At 48.9% G+C, this 16,677-nt stretch overlaps 1 protein-coding gene across 2 annotated transcripts in view; it reads right to left on the minus strand.

Annotated features, from left to right (window-relative positions):
• Positions 1-16,677, minus strand: part of KDM5A (lysine demethylase 5A) — an 80,707-nt gene that overhangs the window by 63,306 nt on the left and 724 nt on the right. For both annotated transcript variants that reach the window (XM_068141779.1, XM_068141778.1), the window contains exons 2-7: positions 14,297-14,374; positions 13,169-13,291; positions 9,615-9,785; positions 9,019-9,153; positions 1,398-1,503; positions 790-878 (exon numbers count right to left, since the gene is read on the minus strand). In XM_068141779.1, the coding sequence (XP_067997880.1) occupies positions 790-878; positions 1,398-1,503; positions 9,019-9,153; positions 9,615-9,785; positions 13,169-13,291; positions 14,297-14,374 (702 nt within the window). The remainder of the gene's footprint in view (positions 1-789; positions 879-1,397; positions 1,504-9,018; positions 9,154-9,614; positions 9,786-13,168; positions 13,292-14,296; positions 14,375-16,677) is intronic.

Raw genomic sequence — 16,677 nt, forward strand, 5'->3', positions numbered from 1 at the left:
CAGGAAGGCTGGGGAGGGACTGCTCAGGATCTCAGGCAGTGATAGGACTAGGGGGAATGGAATGAAGCTGGAGGTGGGGAGATTCAGGCTGGAGGTGAGGAGGAAGTTCTTCCCCATGAGAGTGGTGAAGCCCTGGAATGGGTTGTCCAGGGAGGTGGTTGGGGCCCTGTCCCTGGAGGTGTTTAAGACCAGGCTGGACGAGGCTCTGGGCAGCCTGATCTAGTGTGGGGTGTCCCTGCCCATGGCAGGGGGGTTGGAACTAGATGATCCTTGTGGTCCCTTCCAACCCTGAATGGTACTATGATACATCATTTTTCCTCTCAGGGGGTTTTCTTGCATGAATCTGAATAATGACTAGCTTAAACTCCAGCCAGAAAAGACATGAAAGCTGGAACTGCTAAACAAACCCAAACCAAAAGAAAAGCCTCCTGAAGGACCAGAGCACCTCAAAATATCTTTTAAGGAAGTAGTACCATAGCTGTTGTACAAAGGGGAGCTCCCATAGAAATTGAGCTACTGAAGGCATGCCAGAAGTGTGTGGCAAAATAAAGCCCTGAAACCCATCACAAGCAAGAAACTTCAGGTTGCAACATTCCTCCTACCCAAAAGATTCACACAGCAACCGACAGGGTAGATTCTTCAAGCCACTGTTAATTCTTCCCATAATAGTATCATCTCCCACCCATTCATCTGTTTCTGGGGCGGGGCTGGGGGAGTGTTTTAGAAGAGAAACAGTTTAGGGCATCAATTTCTGACTGTCAGAAATCAGAGCAGAAGAGCCAAACTTACGAAGTTGACGGCAAGGGTCCCCTTGCGCTGCCTCATCTGCATCCCGAACGCTTCCGACCTGCTGCCCTTGCGCCTCCGCGTCACCTCATCTTCAAGGAAAATGCAGTTCAGTGTTATGCACATCACATCTAGATACAGTGAACTTGCAGAAACAAAACAGATGCTCAGCCTGGATTCCTGCCTATCAGAAGCAACCTGATGGGCTAAAGCAAGCAGCGGTGCCTCGTTAGAGCCGGCCAGTTGAAAATGCACGGGGTGTGGTATGCTTAGCCTGCTGACGTCCAGCACCTTGCAGAACAGACTGAATTGCACTCAGAATTTGTGCACTTCGCTGCCAGGATTAGTTTCAGCACTGCCAAACCCTGTTTGCCCTTCCAGTCCCTCAGTCCATGGAACTTAACTGTTGTTGTTACTGTGTAATGCACAAAGAGCTGAAAGCGGGGGAGCTGCAGGAAGCAGGCCGCATCTCTCCCCTGAGGGAAACCTCGGCTGCTTTCTTTTTCTAGTCAGAATGATTTGCTTACTTCTTAGTGTCAACTCTTAGAGACATGCAGAAAGACATAACAGCCTTGTTAATTGATAAAGCAACGAGCCCAAGATTTAATTACCCTCTTTATCCTTTGCTCCCAACGCCAGCCCCATCATCTTGGGTCCAGCTCCAAAGATCTGCAGCTTCTTCAGTTCAGTATTTCTACTCATTTCTCCAGCCTCCGCCTAAAAACAAGAGCACACCAGCACAAGCCATCAGTACTTTCCTTCCAGATCTCTTCATCATTTATTTATACCCTACTCTTACACAAAATCAGCTCATCAAGAGAAAGAAAACAGCAGCACGAGAAGACAAGGAACAAACACAAATGGAACAGGAGACAGCGGTTTTGTCCCATTTGGGTTACAGATAGACTACAGAGTCTATCCAGCAGGTAAGAGAACAAGGTTTGACATTCAGAAGAAGAAAAAGGACTGCCAGAGTTGTATATTCCACAAGCACCATGTTTCAGTCAAGTCCTTGGACTTCAACACTTGCACTGCTTCGAGAGGTTTTCGTCCTTGAGCAGACACATTCACTGACACTCTGAGTTCCAAGCTACTTCCTTAAGCTCTGCTGCTCCTCAGTTTGTGATGAACACAACTCCTGCAATCACAGTCACTCACGGTGCTCCTGCAACCTCAAAATCATAGTATCATAGTATCATTCAGGGTTGGAAGGGACCACAAGGATCAGCTAGTTCCAACCCCCCTGCCATGGGCAGGGACACCCCACACTAGAGCAGCCTGCCCAGAGCCTCATCCAGCCTGGCCTTAAACACCTCCAGGGACAGGGCCCCAACCACCTCCCTGGACAACCCATTCCAGGGCTTCACCACTCTCATGGGGAAGAACTTCCTCCTCACCTCCAGCCTGAATCTCCCCACCTCCAGCTTCATTCCATTCCCCCTAGTCCTATCACTACCTGAGATCCTGAGAAGTCCTTCCCCAGCCTTCCTGTAGGCCCCCTTCAGATACTGGAAGGCAGAGATGGAAAGATCCATTAGGAGACAACTCCATGCCCTACCACTGCTGTTTCCTGGAGTGTTCTGTTCAACTGAACTTCTTCCTGCTTTCCATTCATCACCTACCTTCACTTTCCAGACTGCTGCCACAAACCTGGCAGCAGTAAGATCCTCCATGTTCTGTTTTCATCTGCAGTGCTATTTTCATGCTGAACCTTGCTGGTTTTGTTGCCTCCTCATACTCTGAAAATGCTTTCTAAGCTACTAGAGAAGGCCACTGAACTCCTCATTTGCAGTCTTCCTCCTGAAATTCACTCCTCTTAAAAGATCTCAGTAAATCTACTTCCAACAAGGTTATCTTCAAGGAAATTGCTGGTAATACTTCCCCTGTTCTTTTTCACAGAATTATGGTCTGATGCATGAAAAGTATGGACCTGAGGGGTGGGACACAGGCTGGATATGGAATTAGCTGGATGGTCACACACAGAGAGCTGTGGTCAATGGTTCAATGTCACAGTATCACAGTATCACTTAGGTTGGAAAGGACCTCGAGGATCATCGAGTCCAACCTATCAACACAGACCCCATGCCTAGACCATGGCACCAAGTGCCACGTCCAATCTCCCCTTGAACGCCTCCAGGGTCGATGACTCCACCACCTCCCTGGGCAACCCATTCCAATGATGAATGACTTGCTCGGTGAAGAACTTCCTCCTCACCTCGAGTCTAAACCTCCCCTGGCACAGCCTGAGACTGTGTCCTCTTGTTCTGGTGCTGCTTGCCTGGGAGAAGAGGCCAACCCCTTCCTGGCTACAACCTCCCTTCAGGTAGTTGTAGAGGGCAATGAGGTCTCCCCTGAGCCTCCTCTTCTCCAGGCTAAGCAACCCCAGCTCCCTCAGCCTCTCCTCACAGGGCTGTGCTCAAGGCCTCTCCCCAGCCTTGTTGCCCTTCTCTGGACACCTTCAAGTCTCTCAATGTCCTTCTTAAACTGAGGGGCCCAGAACTGGACACAGGACTCAAGGTGTGGCCTAACCAAAGCAGAGTACAGGGCACAATGACTTCCCTGCTCCTGCTGGCCACACTATTCCTAATGCAGGCCAGGATGCTATTGGCCCTCCTGGCCACCTGGGCACACTGCTGGCTCATATTCAGGTGGCTGTTGATCAGCACCCCCAGGTCCCTCTCTGTTTGGCAGCTCTCCAGCCACTCTGACCCCAGCTTGTAGCTCTGCATGGGGTTGCCGTAGCCAAAGTGCAGCACCTGGCACTTGGACTTGTTGAATGCCATCCTGTTGGACTCTGCCCATCTGTCCAGTCGGTCGAGGTCCCTCTGCAGAGCCTTTCTACCCTCTAACTGACTAACATCTGCTCCTAACTTTGCGTCATCTGCAAACTTGCTGATGACTGACTCAATCCCCTCATCCAGATCACCGATGAATATGTTAAAGAGCACAGGGCCCAGCACTGATCCCTGGGGCACACCACTGGTGCCTGGCTGCCAGCTGGCTGTGGCACCATTCACCACCACTCTCTGGGCCCGGCCCTCCAGCCAGTTCCTAACCCAGCACAGAGTGTAATGGTCCAATCCACGAGCTGACAGCTTGGCCAGCAGTTTGCTATGGGGGACAGTGTCAAAGGCCTTGCTGCAGTCCAGGTAGACCACATCCACAGCCTCCCCACATCCACCAGGCAGTCACCTGATCATAGAAAGAGATCAGGTTGGAGAGGCAGGACCTGCCCCTCCTAAATCCATGCTGGCTGGACCTGAGCCCTTGGCCATCCTTCAGGTGCAGTTATTGCCCCCAGGATAATCTGCTCCATCACTTTCCCTGGCACTGAGGTCAGGCTGCCAGGCCTGGAGTTTCCAGGTGCCTCCATCCGACCCTTCCTGTGGATGGGGACCACAAATGTGTCCAAATGGAGATCAGTGACAAATGGCATCCCTCAGGGGTAGGTACTACGACCAGTGCTGTTGAACATCTTTGTGAGAGACATGGGTAGTGGCACTGAGTGCATGAGCAGCAAGTCTGCGGATGCTGCCAAGCTGTGTGGCCTGGCTGACAGGCTGGAGGGAAGGGATGGCATCTAGAGGGACCTGGCCAAGCTTAAAGGTAGGCCCAAGCCAACCTCATGAAGTTCAACAAGGCCAAGTGTAAAGTCTTAAACCTGGGTCAGGGCAACCCCAAACACAAATACAGGCTGGGTGAGGAATGCCTCAAGAGCAGTCTCAAGGAAAGGGACTTAGGGGTGTCAGCTGATGAAAAATTGAACATCAGGGAAGAGACTTTTACAAAGGCTTGTAAAAAGCATCCCTACAGACCTCTGTGGGACTCTCTCCAGCAGATCCCTGTCCCTCTTGAACTGGGGAGCCCAGAGCTGGATGCAACATTCCAGGTGAGGCCTCACTAGGGCAGAGTAGAAGGGGAGGAGAACCTCCCTGGCTCTGCTGGACACGCTCCTCTGAATGCACCCCAGGATCCCATTGGCCTTCTTGGCCCCCAGGGCATTTCTTGCCATTTTCTCACTGCTGACCACACAAAGCTGAGTCACACTCCCACACTGTATTCTCCAGAAGTTAACTTTGTCAAACTGCAATTCCATTCTCAGCTCTTCTCTCTCCTACAGGATGCACACACATTTTTGTTTCCTTCACCTTCTCAGCCAGAATTACAACCCAAAGGCTCTTCTTGTACGTGGGTGAAGGCTAACGAGGTGCTGCAGGTACACTGGACTCACACACTATCTTTTTTGTGTTGTTAAGGGTTGGACAACTCCAAAACATTTGCATCCTCACCACTCCACCCCCAATGCACGAGACCAGGAAAGTTACAAGCAAGAATCCCTGTATTTACAAACTGTGAGAAGCTGTCAGCACAGCCCAGAGCTCTTTTGTTTCACACCACTGCTCTCAGGGAATGGAGCCTTTCCCATTAAAAATAAAAGGAAGCTTATTTAGCTAACTTTGCTGTTTTGCACTAAACCGCATCTTTAAACGACCCCTGAAAGCAGATACACCACTCAAAATTTGGGTTAGTTTTTCAGCTAATTCTCAGGCCACCAAGAGCCCCTGAAGAGGATATCTATTCCTTACATTTTTGTCCCAGTGGTGGATTTCTTGAGCTAAGATCATCTCACCAACGGGTCTGCCTTTCCCTGTGGGAGGAGCAACCCACACTGCCTTTCCCAGCCACTTGCCCATGTGCACTACAGGGACCTGTCCTCCCCCCCAGCGTGTAAGGACAGAACCAGGAGAGTCAGCAGTTCCTTTGGAATTAACCAGCCAAGTGGCTTCTGCTAAATTTGCATGCCCAGTCATGCTGTAACCTCCTTAGACAGTCCCCACACAAACTGAAATCCACCCCAGCAGGTCATCCAGGAAGATCCACTACCCTGTTTTTTATCTCCTCTCCTCCTAAATTTAAACTTTCCTGAAGGACATTTTCTTTTCCTAGCTTGAGTTGATTCTACTTTTTGTTGTCCTCTTCCATTCCCTCTGGAGGGAAGGGAGGCCATCCAGAGGGACCTGGACAGGCTGGAGAGGTGGGCACAAGCCAACCTCATGAGGTTCAGTAAGAGCAAGTGCAGGGTCCTGCATCTGGGTGGAGGCAATCCCAGGCACAAATACAGGCTGGGCAGTGACTGGCTGGAAAGCAGCCCTGAAGAGAGAGACTTGGGGGTGCTGGGGGAGGAGAAGCTCAACAGGAGCTCTCAGTGTGCACTTGCAGCCCAGAAAGCCAATCAGATCCTGGGCTGCATCAGGAGAAGTGTGGCCAGCAGGGCAAGGCAGGTGATTCTCCCCCTCTGCTCAGCTCTGGGGAGACCCCACCTGGAGTACTGCCTCCAGTTCTGGAGCCCCTATTACAAGAGGGATGTGGAGGTGCTGGAACGTGTCCAGAGCAGGGCCAGGAGGATGAGCAGAGGGCTGGAGCACCTCTCCTGTGAGGACAGACTGAAGGAGTTGGGGCTGTACAGTCTGGAGAAGAGAAGGCTCCCAGGTGACCTCATTGTGGCCTTCCAGTATCTGAAGGGGGCTACAGGAAGGCTGGGGAGGGACTGCTCAGGATCTCAGGCAGTGATAGGACTAGGGGGAATGAAATGAAGCTGGAGGTGGGGAGATTCAGGCTGGAGGGGAGGAGGAAGTTCTTCCCCATGAGAGTGGTGAAGCCCTGGAATGGGTTGTCCAGGGAGGTGGTTGAGGCCCTGTCCCTGGGGGTGTTTAAGCCCAGGCTGGACGAGGCTCTGGGCAGCCTGATCTAGTGTGGGGTGTCCCTGCCCATGGCAGGGGGGTTGGAACTAGATGATCCTTGTGGTCCCTTCCAACCCTGACTGATACTATGATACTAGAAGCCATGTATTCAACTGACAGCTGATTGCAGGATCCGAAGAGTCTCAACCCACCTTCCAGGACAGAGATTGCTCCTTGTGTTTTCTTTCCCTGTTCACTTTCTCCACCAATTCAGTAATTTGGGGCTTTCTGACAGCCTACCACCTCCCTCTGTTACTGAGGAGCTTTGTTTATTGCTGATTATGCTATTCATGCTTTCTTATTCATCCCCCATTCTTAGAGGAGCTATCTGCAAGCTGCAGAGCATTCTTGGAAAGTACTTGCAGAACTGTACTGAGGTGCAGGGTTCAGTGCAGTCAGCCGTGCTCACCACCCAGGCCCTGGGCTACTCGGCACACCGCACACAAAGCCTTCAGGTGTTTCAGCTAGGGCAGGAGGACATTGAGCTAGCAGCTCTTCACATGATTTGCATATTGCCTGCTCTCTGAAGACTACTGGAATACTGTGATTGAGACAATCAGTGGTACAACTCCAGGTAAGCACTTCAAACAGTAAGCAGAGTCCTGTCTGCCATAAGGAGGGGCACTGAAAACTGGAACCATGTCTCAGCATTCCCCACTTACACTGCCACCATTTGGGGCTACTGAGAACAGGTCTTGGTTTCTAAGCACAGTTTCACAGTTGACTTCACAGAGTTACACATAGCTTCCAACAGAGCCAAAAAAATACTTCTTTTGGCTAAGCAAGTAGGTTGAGCTTTATCTGCACTGAGAGACTAACTTCAGCCATTTTAGTAACTCTGATGTTTAACAAGGAGGATGGCTACAGGCTTCCTGAAAAACAGGCAATTCAATCTACACACAGACAGAGGGAAAATGGACTTTTTGCAGATGATCCAATTCAGATCAACTCTCAGTTCTGAAATGCCTTTCCACTGAAATGCAGCAGACATACTGTGCTGCCATCACCACAGAATCATTTTTGGTCCAACAAGGCAAAAAACCAAACCCATTATTCTACTGAAAGGAGAAGAGGACAAGATCTCACAGGATCCTAACAACATGGTGACACTTAAATCATGAGAAAGGCCACACTAGCATTATTCCACAAGCTTTGTTCCAATTCCACTGAATTCCACAGAACAAATGACTGCTTCAGTTCCTGCAGCATTCACAGCTTTTCTGGATAGCTTGCTAACAATACAGGGCTGGAGAGATCTGGTAAGGTCACAGCCCGGGACTGCTTGTCTGGTGCATTGTTGTGTGGCTGCAGTAACATCAAGTCACTCTCAGGGAGCTGAGAAAACAGACTTAAAAAGGCAGTTTAGTGTAAATCAGTCACATCATCAGAGGAAAAGATGAATGTTTATGAAGATACTCAAAATATCTTGGCGATAAGAAAGATGCATTTGAAAGAAGCAATTTAAGAGCAGTGGAAAAAACTCTGTGGTGCTTTAGTAAGCCTAGAGTAGCATCAAGCAAGTAATAAGTTTGTTGCATATAAATCCAGCTTTGCCCATGTTTTGCTGACAGGCCTGCAGGGAGCTACTAGCCATTCTGTGAAGAGTCACAGGATGCTGCCAGCAACAGATAGCTTTGCCAAAAGGTGAAGGCCTGCTTTCAATAATGGAATCACAGAATGCTAGGGGTTGGGAAGGACCTCGAAAGATCCTCCAGTCCAACCCTCTGCCAGAGCAGGATCACCCAGAGCAGATCACACAGGAACACACCCAGGCAGGTTTGGAACATCTCCAGAGAGGGAGACTCTGCAATCCCTTTAACAGAAGCAATGGAGCCAGCAGGACAAGCCTTCAAGATTATTCCTAATGACACAGTAGTTAAAATGGTGGTGACTCAGTTTGAGATTCCCTGGAGGGTATTCCCAGGATTCAACATCCCCTAGTAGAACAGCAGAATTTCTTACAGCACCACCAATCCAGAAGAAAAGCAACTGCCTTTCAGCAGAAGCCTTGTGGAAATCCTGCTTTGTTCCTCCAGCAAAGCAGTCTGCCCAGCTGGAGGGAATCAGTCTGGAGTGCAATTGCCACAATTAACAAGGCCTTACCTAACCCTATTTGCATAACTAATGGGTACATCTGAAAGGGCTCTACGAAATGTTGAACGCTGCATGAGCAGAAGTTTCATCATCATTTCACAAACAGCTTTCTAGCTGTTTAGTTTTCACAGCCAGATGAAGTACAAAGGTAGCCAGGCCAGCTGTCAATAAACAAAAAGCAGCTTTTAAACATTGCCACTTAAACAGTGCAGCCACGGGAAGCAAACCAGGCCTCAAAGAGGCATCCTTCTCTGGATTTTAGTTAAACAAAGACTGCTTCCTGGTAGTGCTTTGGAGCAGGCTCCCACAGCCAAACAAAGGCCACAGCACTGCCAGCGTTGCCACGCTGGTGGAGTCAATGTTCTCTCTGTAAAAGGCACTGAGCAGGGAGGGGTACCTGGGATTTGACGCGCCTGGTTCTCTTCAGCACAACATTCATTCTTGAAGCCTGCTTTGGGGACACCTGGGCATCTGAGCTGAGCTCCTCAACCTCCACTTTTTCCTTAAGGTCCAAGTTTGGCTTTTGGATGCCCTACAGGATCAGAACACAGAACACCAGGTTGATCGATCAGGCACTGCCAATCACTCTGCTGAGAAACAGGACGAGTGGAATCACACACCGTGACACAGGCCGTTTGGAACAGAGAGCTGTTCATCTGCACACCCTTTACACAAGGAAGCAATCTCAAGCTCACAGAGACAGACAGACATCCTCCCAAATAATCCTATCATCTTTTGCCCTGTTTTCCTCCCCAGTGGGGCTGGCCTCAGTCCTAAGCAAAAGGGCTATCAGGAAACAGCCACACGACGTCCCGCCCCGGCTGCTGGCGCTGCTCTGCCACAGGTGAGCAGGAGGGTGGCTGCAGGATTCTTGACACAGCTAAAGCTTCTAAAAAAGCACAGACCTACAGTGCAGTTGCATATGCAGTAATGAACAGCATGCTACATGCAGTTTGGGGCCTCTCTTCCTATCATGAGGCAGCAGCATCATACCATCAGGCTGACCCCAGACTGGAAGAGCTCATAGGGGTAGAGGATTCGTTCATAGTGGGACTTGAGCAGCGACCCAGTGCCTTTTCCTGGCAGGTAGCCAAGTCGACTCGCCACTTTAGACCATTTCTTCTCCTTAGTAACTACTTCAAAGCCTCCTTTGCTGGCAACAATCTGAAACACAAATAAAGAAGTGAAAGGGTTGGAGCTGCTCTTGCATATACCAAGAATCAACTGCACCAATCATATGTTAAAAGATCCTATTGAAAATGACAAACCTCCAAATTTAGTCTCTGATTTCTGAAGGACTGCTACTTGAATAATGAACACTTACCTTCATTACTCAATGCATTCAAGATGACAACTTTCCTAGCAAATGTAAATGGCACACTGTCCTAGACATGAGGAGCTGGACAGTTAAGGTTTACCATGTGTTGGAGAGAATACAAACCCCACCATCAGAACAAACTGAAAAGTTAATTCCCACCAGACTTGCACTCTGATGCAAAACACAAGTCTGGCTAGAAGTGAAGCCCATTCTGACCAACCCCAGACAGAAGGGAATGTAGGAGTTCACAACTACAAAGTTATAGAAGCTCTCACAAGACTCTGAACAGAAAGCACAGACTGCTGTAAAAAGAGATGGAACTGAATCTACCTTCCAAATTAACTCAGTCCACTTTTTACACCTGACTTCCACTGCTTTGAGTCTAGTACTTCACATACAGAACTACCACTGCTTACATTAACTGATATGGACATAGAACAAACCCCAGACCCTCTGCCTCTATCATAACAGCACAAGCTGCTTCCTTAGAAACTCTGGCCACATTTCCATTACATCCACTCCCTTTACAGATTCACTGCCAAACAGCTTAAAACCCAAACAGGTTTTAATTCCACTGGTGTTACTGTTTGGCATTATTATTGCACCTCTACAACAGTGCAGGGTCTTGCATGATGCCTCTTTGCACATGCTTCCTGTTTCACAGACTGTCAGAAACCTCAGTGGAGAAAAGTTTCGTTGCTGCAGTGAAATTTACAGCCCACTTAAATTCAAGTTGAATTGATCAATTCATCAAGTTGAATCGATGAACTATCTAATTCTGGTTGCTCCCATGATCAGAGAGAGCTACAGTTAGATGAAGCAGCAGCATTACTGGCCATTTCTTTTAAATCTATATACAGCAGACTCCTAGAAAGGCCATTTTATATCATAGAAGCACATCACAGAATCAATAAGGTTGGAAAAGACCTCAGAGATCATCGAGTCCAACCTGTCACCCAACATCTCCTGACTACTAAACCATGGCGCCAAGTGCCACATCCAATCCCCTCTTGAACACCTCCAGGGATGGGGACTCCACCACCTCCCTGGGCAGCACATTCCAATGGCTAACAACTCTCTCTGTGAAGAACTTTCTCCTCACCTCCAGCCTAAACTTCCCCTGGCACAGCTTGAGACTATTCCTAAATTTCAACTTAACTTCAAAAGCTCTATGGAAAAAATTGATCTCTGAAATTAGCTATGGAAGAACAAAGACCAGAGGAGCCACTGAGGAAGTAACCTTAGACCTGAGGATCAGCAGGCAACCAAAATGTTCTGTTGACAGCAACCTGACCTTTCTCAGTAACCCTAAGACAGTCTGCATGTACCAGCAAACCACCAGAGACGTGAAAAGAAAACCAAACAAAAGCAAACTGAAAGACATTTTATCAGCTCTGCTCTAGATTTTACCATCACTTCCAGACTGTCACTCCTTGACTTAAGAAGATACTCAATTCATAGCTTTGAATTTTAACCTTTCCCTCCCCACCCCCCAAAAAAAGAACCTTGCTGAGGAATGAGAGGTGATGCTCTAGCCTAGAGGCACCAGAATTACCTTTTCTTAATTCCTTACCTTGCAAAAGCAATCTCCCCACTTCTATGCAAAACTCATCCTTAGCAGGCAAGTTTCTGCCAGTGCAAAGGCAAATTCCCCCCAAAAAGAGTTTATTTGTGTGCAAACTTGGAAAAAACCAAAGCACACAACTATAGTGGTATCACAGTCTCACAGTATCACCAAGGTTGGAAAGGACCTCGAGGATCACTGAGTCCAACCTGGCACCACAGACCTCAGGACTAGACCAGGGCACCAAGTGCCACATCCAATCCCCTCTTGAACACCTCCAGGGATGGGGACTCCACCACCTCCCCAGGCAGCCCATTCCAATGACCAATGACTCTCTCTGGGAAGAACTTTCTCCTCACCTCCAGCCAAAACTTCCCCTGGCACAGCTTGAGACTGTGTCCTCTTGTTCTGGTGCTGCTTGCCTGGGAGAAGAGACCAACCCCCTCCTGGCTACAACCTCCCTTCAGGTAGTTGTAGAGGGCAATGAGGTCTCCCCTGAGCCTCCTCTTCTCCAGGCTAAGCAACCCCAGCTCCCTCAGCCTCTCCTCACAGGGCTGTGCTCAAGGCCTCTCCCCAGCCTTGTTGCCCTTCTCTGGACACCTTCAAGTCTCTCAATGTCCTTCCTAAACTGAGGGGCCCAGAACTGGACACAGGACTCAAGGTGTGGCCTAACCAATGCAGAGCACAGGGGCACAATGACTTCCCTGCTCCTGGCTGGCCACGCTATTCCTAATGCAGGCCAGGATGCCATTGGCCCTCTTGGCCACCTGGGCACACTGCTGGCTCATGTTTAGGCAGCTGTCAATCAGCACCCCCAGTTCCCTCTCTGTTTGGCAGCTCTCAGCCACTCTGACACCCGGCCTGTAGCTCTGCATGGGGTTGTTGTGGCCAAAGTGCAGCCCCTGGCACTTGGACTTGTTGAATGCCATCCTGTTGGACTCTGCCCATCTGTCCAGTCGGTCGAGGTCCCTCTGCAGAGCCCTTCTGCCCTCTAACTGACCAACATCTGCTCCCAACTTGGTGTCATCAGCAAACGTGCTGATGACTGACTCAATGCCCTCATCCAGATCATCAATGAAGATGTTAAAGAGTGTAGGGCCCAGCACTGAACCCTGGGGGGAATACAAAAGCATAAAGTGTCAGCAACCCTTCAGCCTAGCTTGGTTTGGACTTTAAGTAGAACAATTATTCCAGAAGCTGACACGACAAAGCCTGAAAGGTGAGTGTTCATGTCATGCAAAGCACACATCCTGGGAGAGAGAAGGGAGTCATCGCAACATGGCAGAACTCCTAGGTCAGGAGCTGAACTGACCCAGGTGCACCTCTGCTTTCTCAAAACCCACCTCAAACTCCTGTAGCTCAACCATATGTAAAAAATGAGAACCAAAAAGCAAGTGGCCAGCTGCCGTCAGGATGTTCAAGCTGAGTGCAACCAACACATGGTGTATGGAAAGCAAGCAAAGGCAACTGATGTAACTGTGCTCCATGTCTGACATAACCATTCAGTTTAAAACCCCACACCACACTCTTTCACTGTATTCCTCCACTCTCCCATTTCATCTCTGTATTAATCAGATCAATGCTGTAAAATAAACCTTCCCTGTTGCTTGGCTTCCCGGTCTGGAATGCAAAACAATGTCTCTGCCTGGCCAAGTGCTTACTCACCTTGCTCAGCCCATACAGATCCAGTATTTTTCTCTCCACCACAGGGATTTTTAAATTGGATCCTTGGAGTTCCCAAAATTTTGCTAACTGATCCAAGAAGTCCAGCTTCACTCTTGTCATTGCCTGCAACCAAGGAAGGAAGACAAATGTATACAGCCTGAGTAAAAACACCTCACAGTCCTGAGGACAAACCATGCCATGGGTTTGTAGTGTCAGTGTGGCTGAAGTGCAACTTGGCAAATGAGCTCTTTCTTAGTCATGTAACACACCCCAGAAATAGCAATACTGACATAAAGAAAGATCTTTACAAACAGAAAATTGGAGATGCTTTTTCTCTCAGCATTCAAAAGCCTCTAAACCAAACTCCTACCTGGGAGCTTCTGGGTTTGAAACCAAAATGCCACCCTTGTGACAAATCATCATTTCAGGGAGAAACACAAGAGCCATTATTGAAAGGTGCTTTGGAGGGGGAGAGTCACAAACAGTTTCTGTATCTGCCTTAACCATGGAGGAGGGCCTCCTCCCTTGGGTACTCCTGGAGTACTCAAACCCCTTTCCATTGACAAGCCAAGTGACAGATGACATTCTGGTGTAGGAGCACAACAAGGCTTGCAGAAACACTATTGAGCAGACAAAAAACCAAGGCAGAATGGGACTCCTACTACTCTCAAGAAAGCTCCCATAGGTTTTGAATCATGAAATGAACCAACTGTAAGAAGACTATAAATGAATCAGCTCATTCTCAGGTTTAAAAGGCATTATCAAGCCAACACAACACAACCAGGGGCTTCACAACACTCAGTACTTTAACAAAGAAAAAATGCCTTTGCCTGTGAAGCCCTGAAGGCCAGACACTGGCTCTTCTTACTAAACAACATGGTCCTTGGCATTCCTTTTAGATGTTTCCAGTTGAATGTGGAAAATAAAACCCTCTTGTGGTTATTTTGGGCAATAAAATACAAACCAGACTTTTCTCAGCGCTGGGGAGAGTTATTCTATAGGAACTGTGCCGCTGCCAAGTACAAACATTGCTGTGGCCTACGGGTTTCTGAAGTCTCCCCCAGCCAGAAAGCTGCCAAAATGCCTTCAGTGCAAGCACAAAGGTGTCTCAAGAGCGGAGCAGCTCACCTCCAGTTCATTCAGGCGCTGGATTCGTGGAGTGAAACGGAAGCTCTGGACTTCACAAGCAAATGGAGGCTGCCAGTCCTACACAGAGACACAAGAACACATGTGACTGCTTCAAGAAACTTCCACCAAAGACCCTAACAAAGTCTGAGTAAACAAGCTCTCCAGCAAATTAGCTTCTCGGTGTAACTGCTTACGTCGCCTTCTGCACACTGGCCACAGCAACCCCAGGCAGTGCTACAGGCTGCGGCCAGAGTGGCTGAGAGCAGCCAGGCAGAGAGGGACCTGGGGGTGCTGGTTGATGGGAGGCTGAACATGAGCCTGCAGTGTGCCCAGGCAGCCAGGAGGGCCAATGGCATCCTGGCCTGCATCAGGAACAGTGTGGCCAGCAGGAGCAGGGAGGTCATTCTGCCCCTGTACACTGCACTGGTTAGGCCACACCTTGAGTCCTGTGTCCAGTTCTGGGCCCCTCAGGTTAGGAAGGAGGTTGACTTGCTGGAAGGTGTCCAGAGAAGGGCAACAAAGTTGGTGAGGGGCTTGGAACACAGCCCTGTGAGGAGAGGCTGAGGGAGCTGGGGTTGCTTAGCCTGGAGAAGAGGAGGCTCAGGGAAGACCTTCTTGCTCTCTACAACTACCTGAAGGGAGGTTGTAGACAGGCAGAGGTTGGTCTCTTCTCCCAGGCAGCCAGCACCAGAACAAGAGGACACAGTCTCAGGCTGTGCCAGGGGAGGTTTAGGCTGGAGGTTAGGAGGAAGTTCTACACAGAGAGAGTGATTGCCCATTGGAATGGGCTGCCTGGGGAGGTGGTGGAGTCACCATCCCTGGAGGTGTTCAGGAGGAGACTTGCTGGGGTGCTTGGTGCCATGGGTTAGTTGATTAGGTGGTGTTGGATGATAGGTTGGACTCGATGATCTTGAAGATCTCTTCCAACCTGGTCTATGCTATTCTGTCCTATCACTTTCCATGTTATGCCATTCTTCTGCTTTGAAAATAACATTCTTCCTACAGCATTTCAGTTTGGACACCCTCACAGAATTAAAAATATCAAAGAACATGAAAGAAAATCAGGTTCAAAGAACCTCAGCACTCATTGCCTCCCAGTGAGTTTAAACACAAGGGACACTGGGCAGCTTGCTGGTTATTTACTTTAAACATTTAAAGTTCCATGCACACAGCACATTGCAAAATCCTCACAGTCCACACTGACAAAGCCTAAACAGAGGAAGTTATTAGGCATCTGACTTGTTTCATGTTGGTCTACAGTCATTTCAATACAGATAAGATCACCAGGTGGGAGTCCCAGTTTTTAACAGAAAGGGAGCCTCGAGCAATGACTTTCTCCATACAGCCAGCAGCCGGCTCAACCACACGTCCCTCCCAGCCCCAGCTCTCAAAACTGCCTGAAGACATCAAAACAAAGCATCACTCAGCTAGCTAAGAGCTCTGAAGTTACAGCAGCTTGTCTGTCCATCAATACAATGGTTAGGACAGGCCATTCCAGGTGGGCAAGCCCCACAAAGCATTCATTATTTACACTGCTGCAGCATGTAAAGGCCTCAAGCACAGCTGTAAAATATTTACAGCTCCTAATACTGGAAAAGAATAGCAACAGCAGAAAAGGCTAGGATGAAGTAGTCCTTACTGCAGGCTGCACATCAGCCTGAGACACGCACCCTGCAAACCCCTGCAAACGGCTAAGCACTCATGCAGAAACGTGTTCCAACAGCCGGGGAAGTTCTACTCATTCTGGGTGAGCAGGGTCTGGATCCATTCCTTGTGGCCTCTCACCCTAAGCCATTCTGCTTATTTTAGAAAGGTCAAGTGTTCACCACATCACTAAACCAACCAACCAGATTCCAGCAACCCAGACAGGTCAGGAGAAGAGAAAGGATCATGAAATCTAACCAGCAATCCCCACCTCGAAGCTGTTCTCAGTTACGTACCTTTCCCCTCCCCCAGTTTTTCTTCATCCCCTCTCCATGTTCATCTTTCTCACTTTAAGGCAGTATTAGAAGTGTATGCATACTTTAATTACGAACTGATCTAACCACCTTTTGCTAAACTGCCTTATATTCTCGGCTAAATAGTTTACCAGGTCATAGATCAAGCCATCATAAAAAGATCATGAGAGAGATCTAAGCATCTCCTCTTCCACTGCTATGCACAAACACAATTCTCCTGCACCAACGAGCTGGCCGCACTGGTATTACAAACAAGGATTACGTTGATAAACAACGACCCATTAAAAAGAAATGCTCCTCCTCCTCCCTCTCCCCGCTCCCGGAGCAAACGTTCAATCTCACCTAGGAAGCCCTGGCAGTTTTCAGAAGTACATTGTTGGTTCGGGGTTCTTTTGAAAGTACAAAGAGGGTGAAGTCGCTGGC

The sequence above is a fragment of the Melanerpes formicivorus genome, unplaced genomic scaffold (assembly GCF_026170545.1).
Source record: "Melanerpes formicivorus ecotype bairdi unplaced genomic scaffold, bMelFor1.0.p_v2 SCAF_8, whole genome shotgun sequence".
NCBI classification, from domain to species: domain Eukaryota; kingdom Metazoa; phylum Chordata; class Aves; order Piciformes; family Picidae; genus Melanerpes; species Melanerpes formicivorus.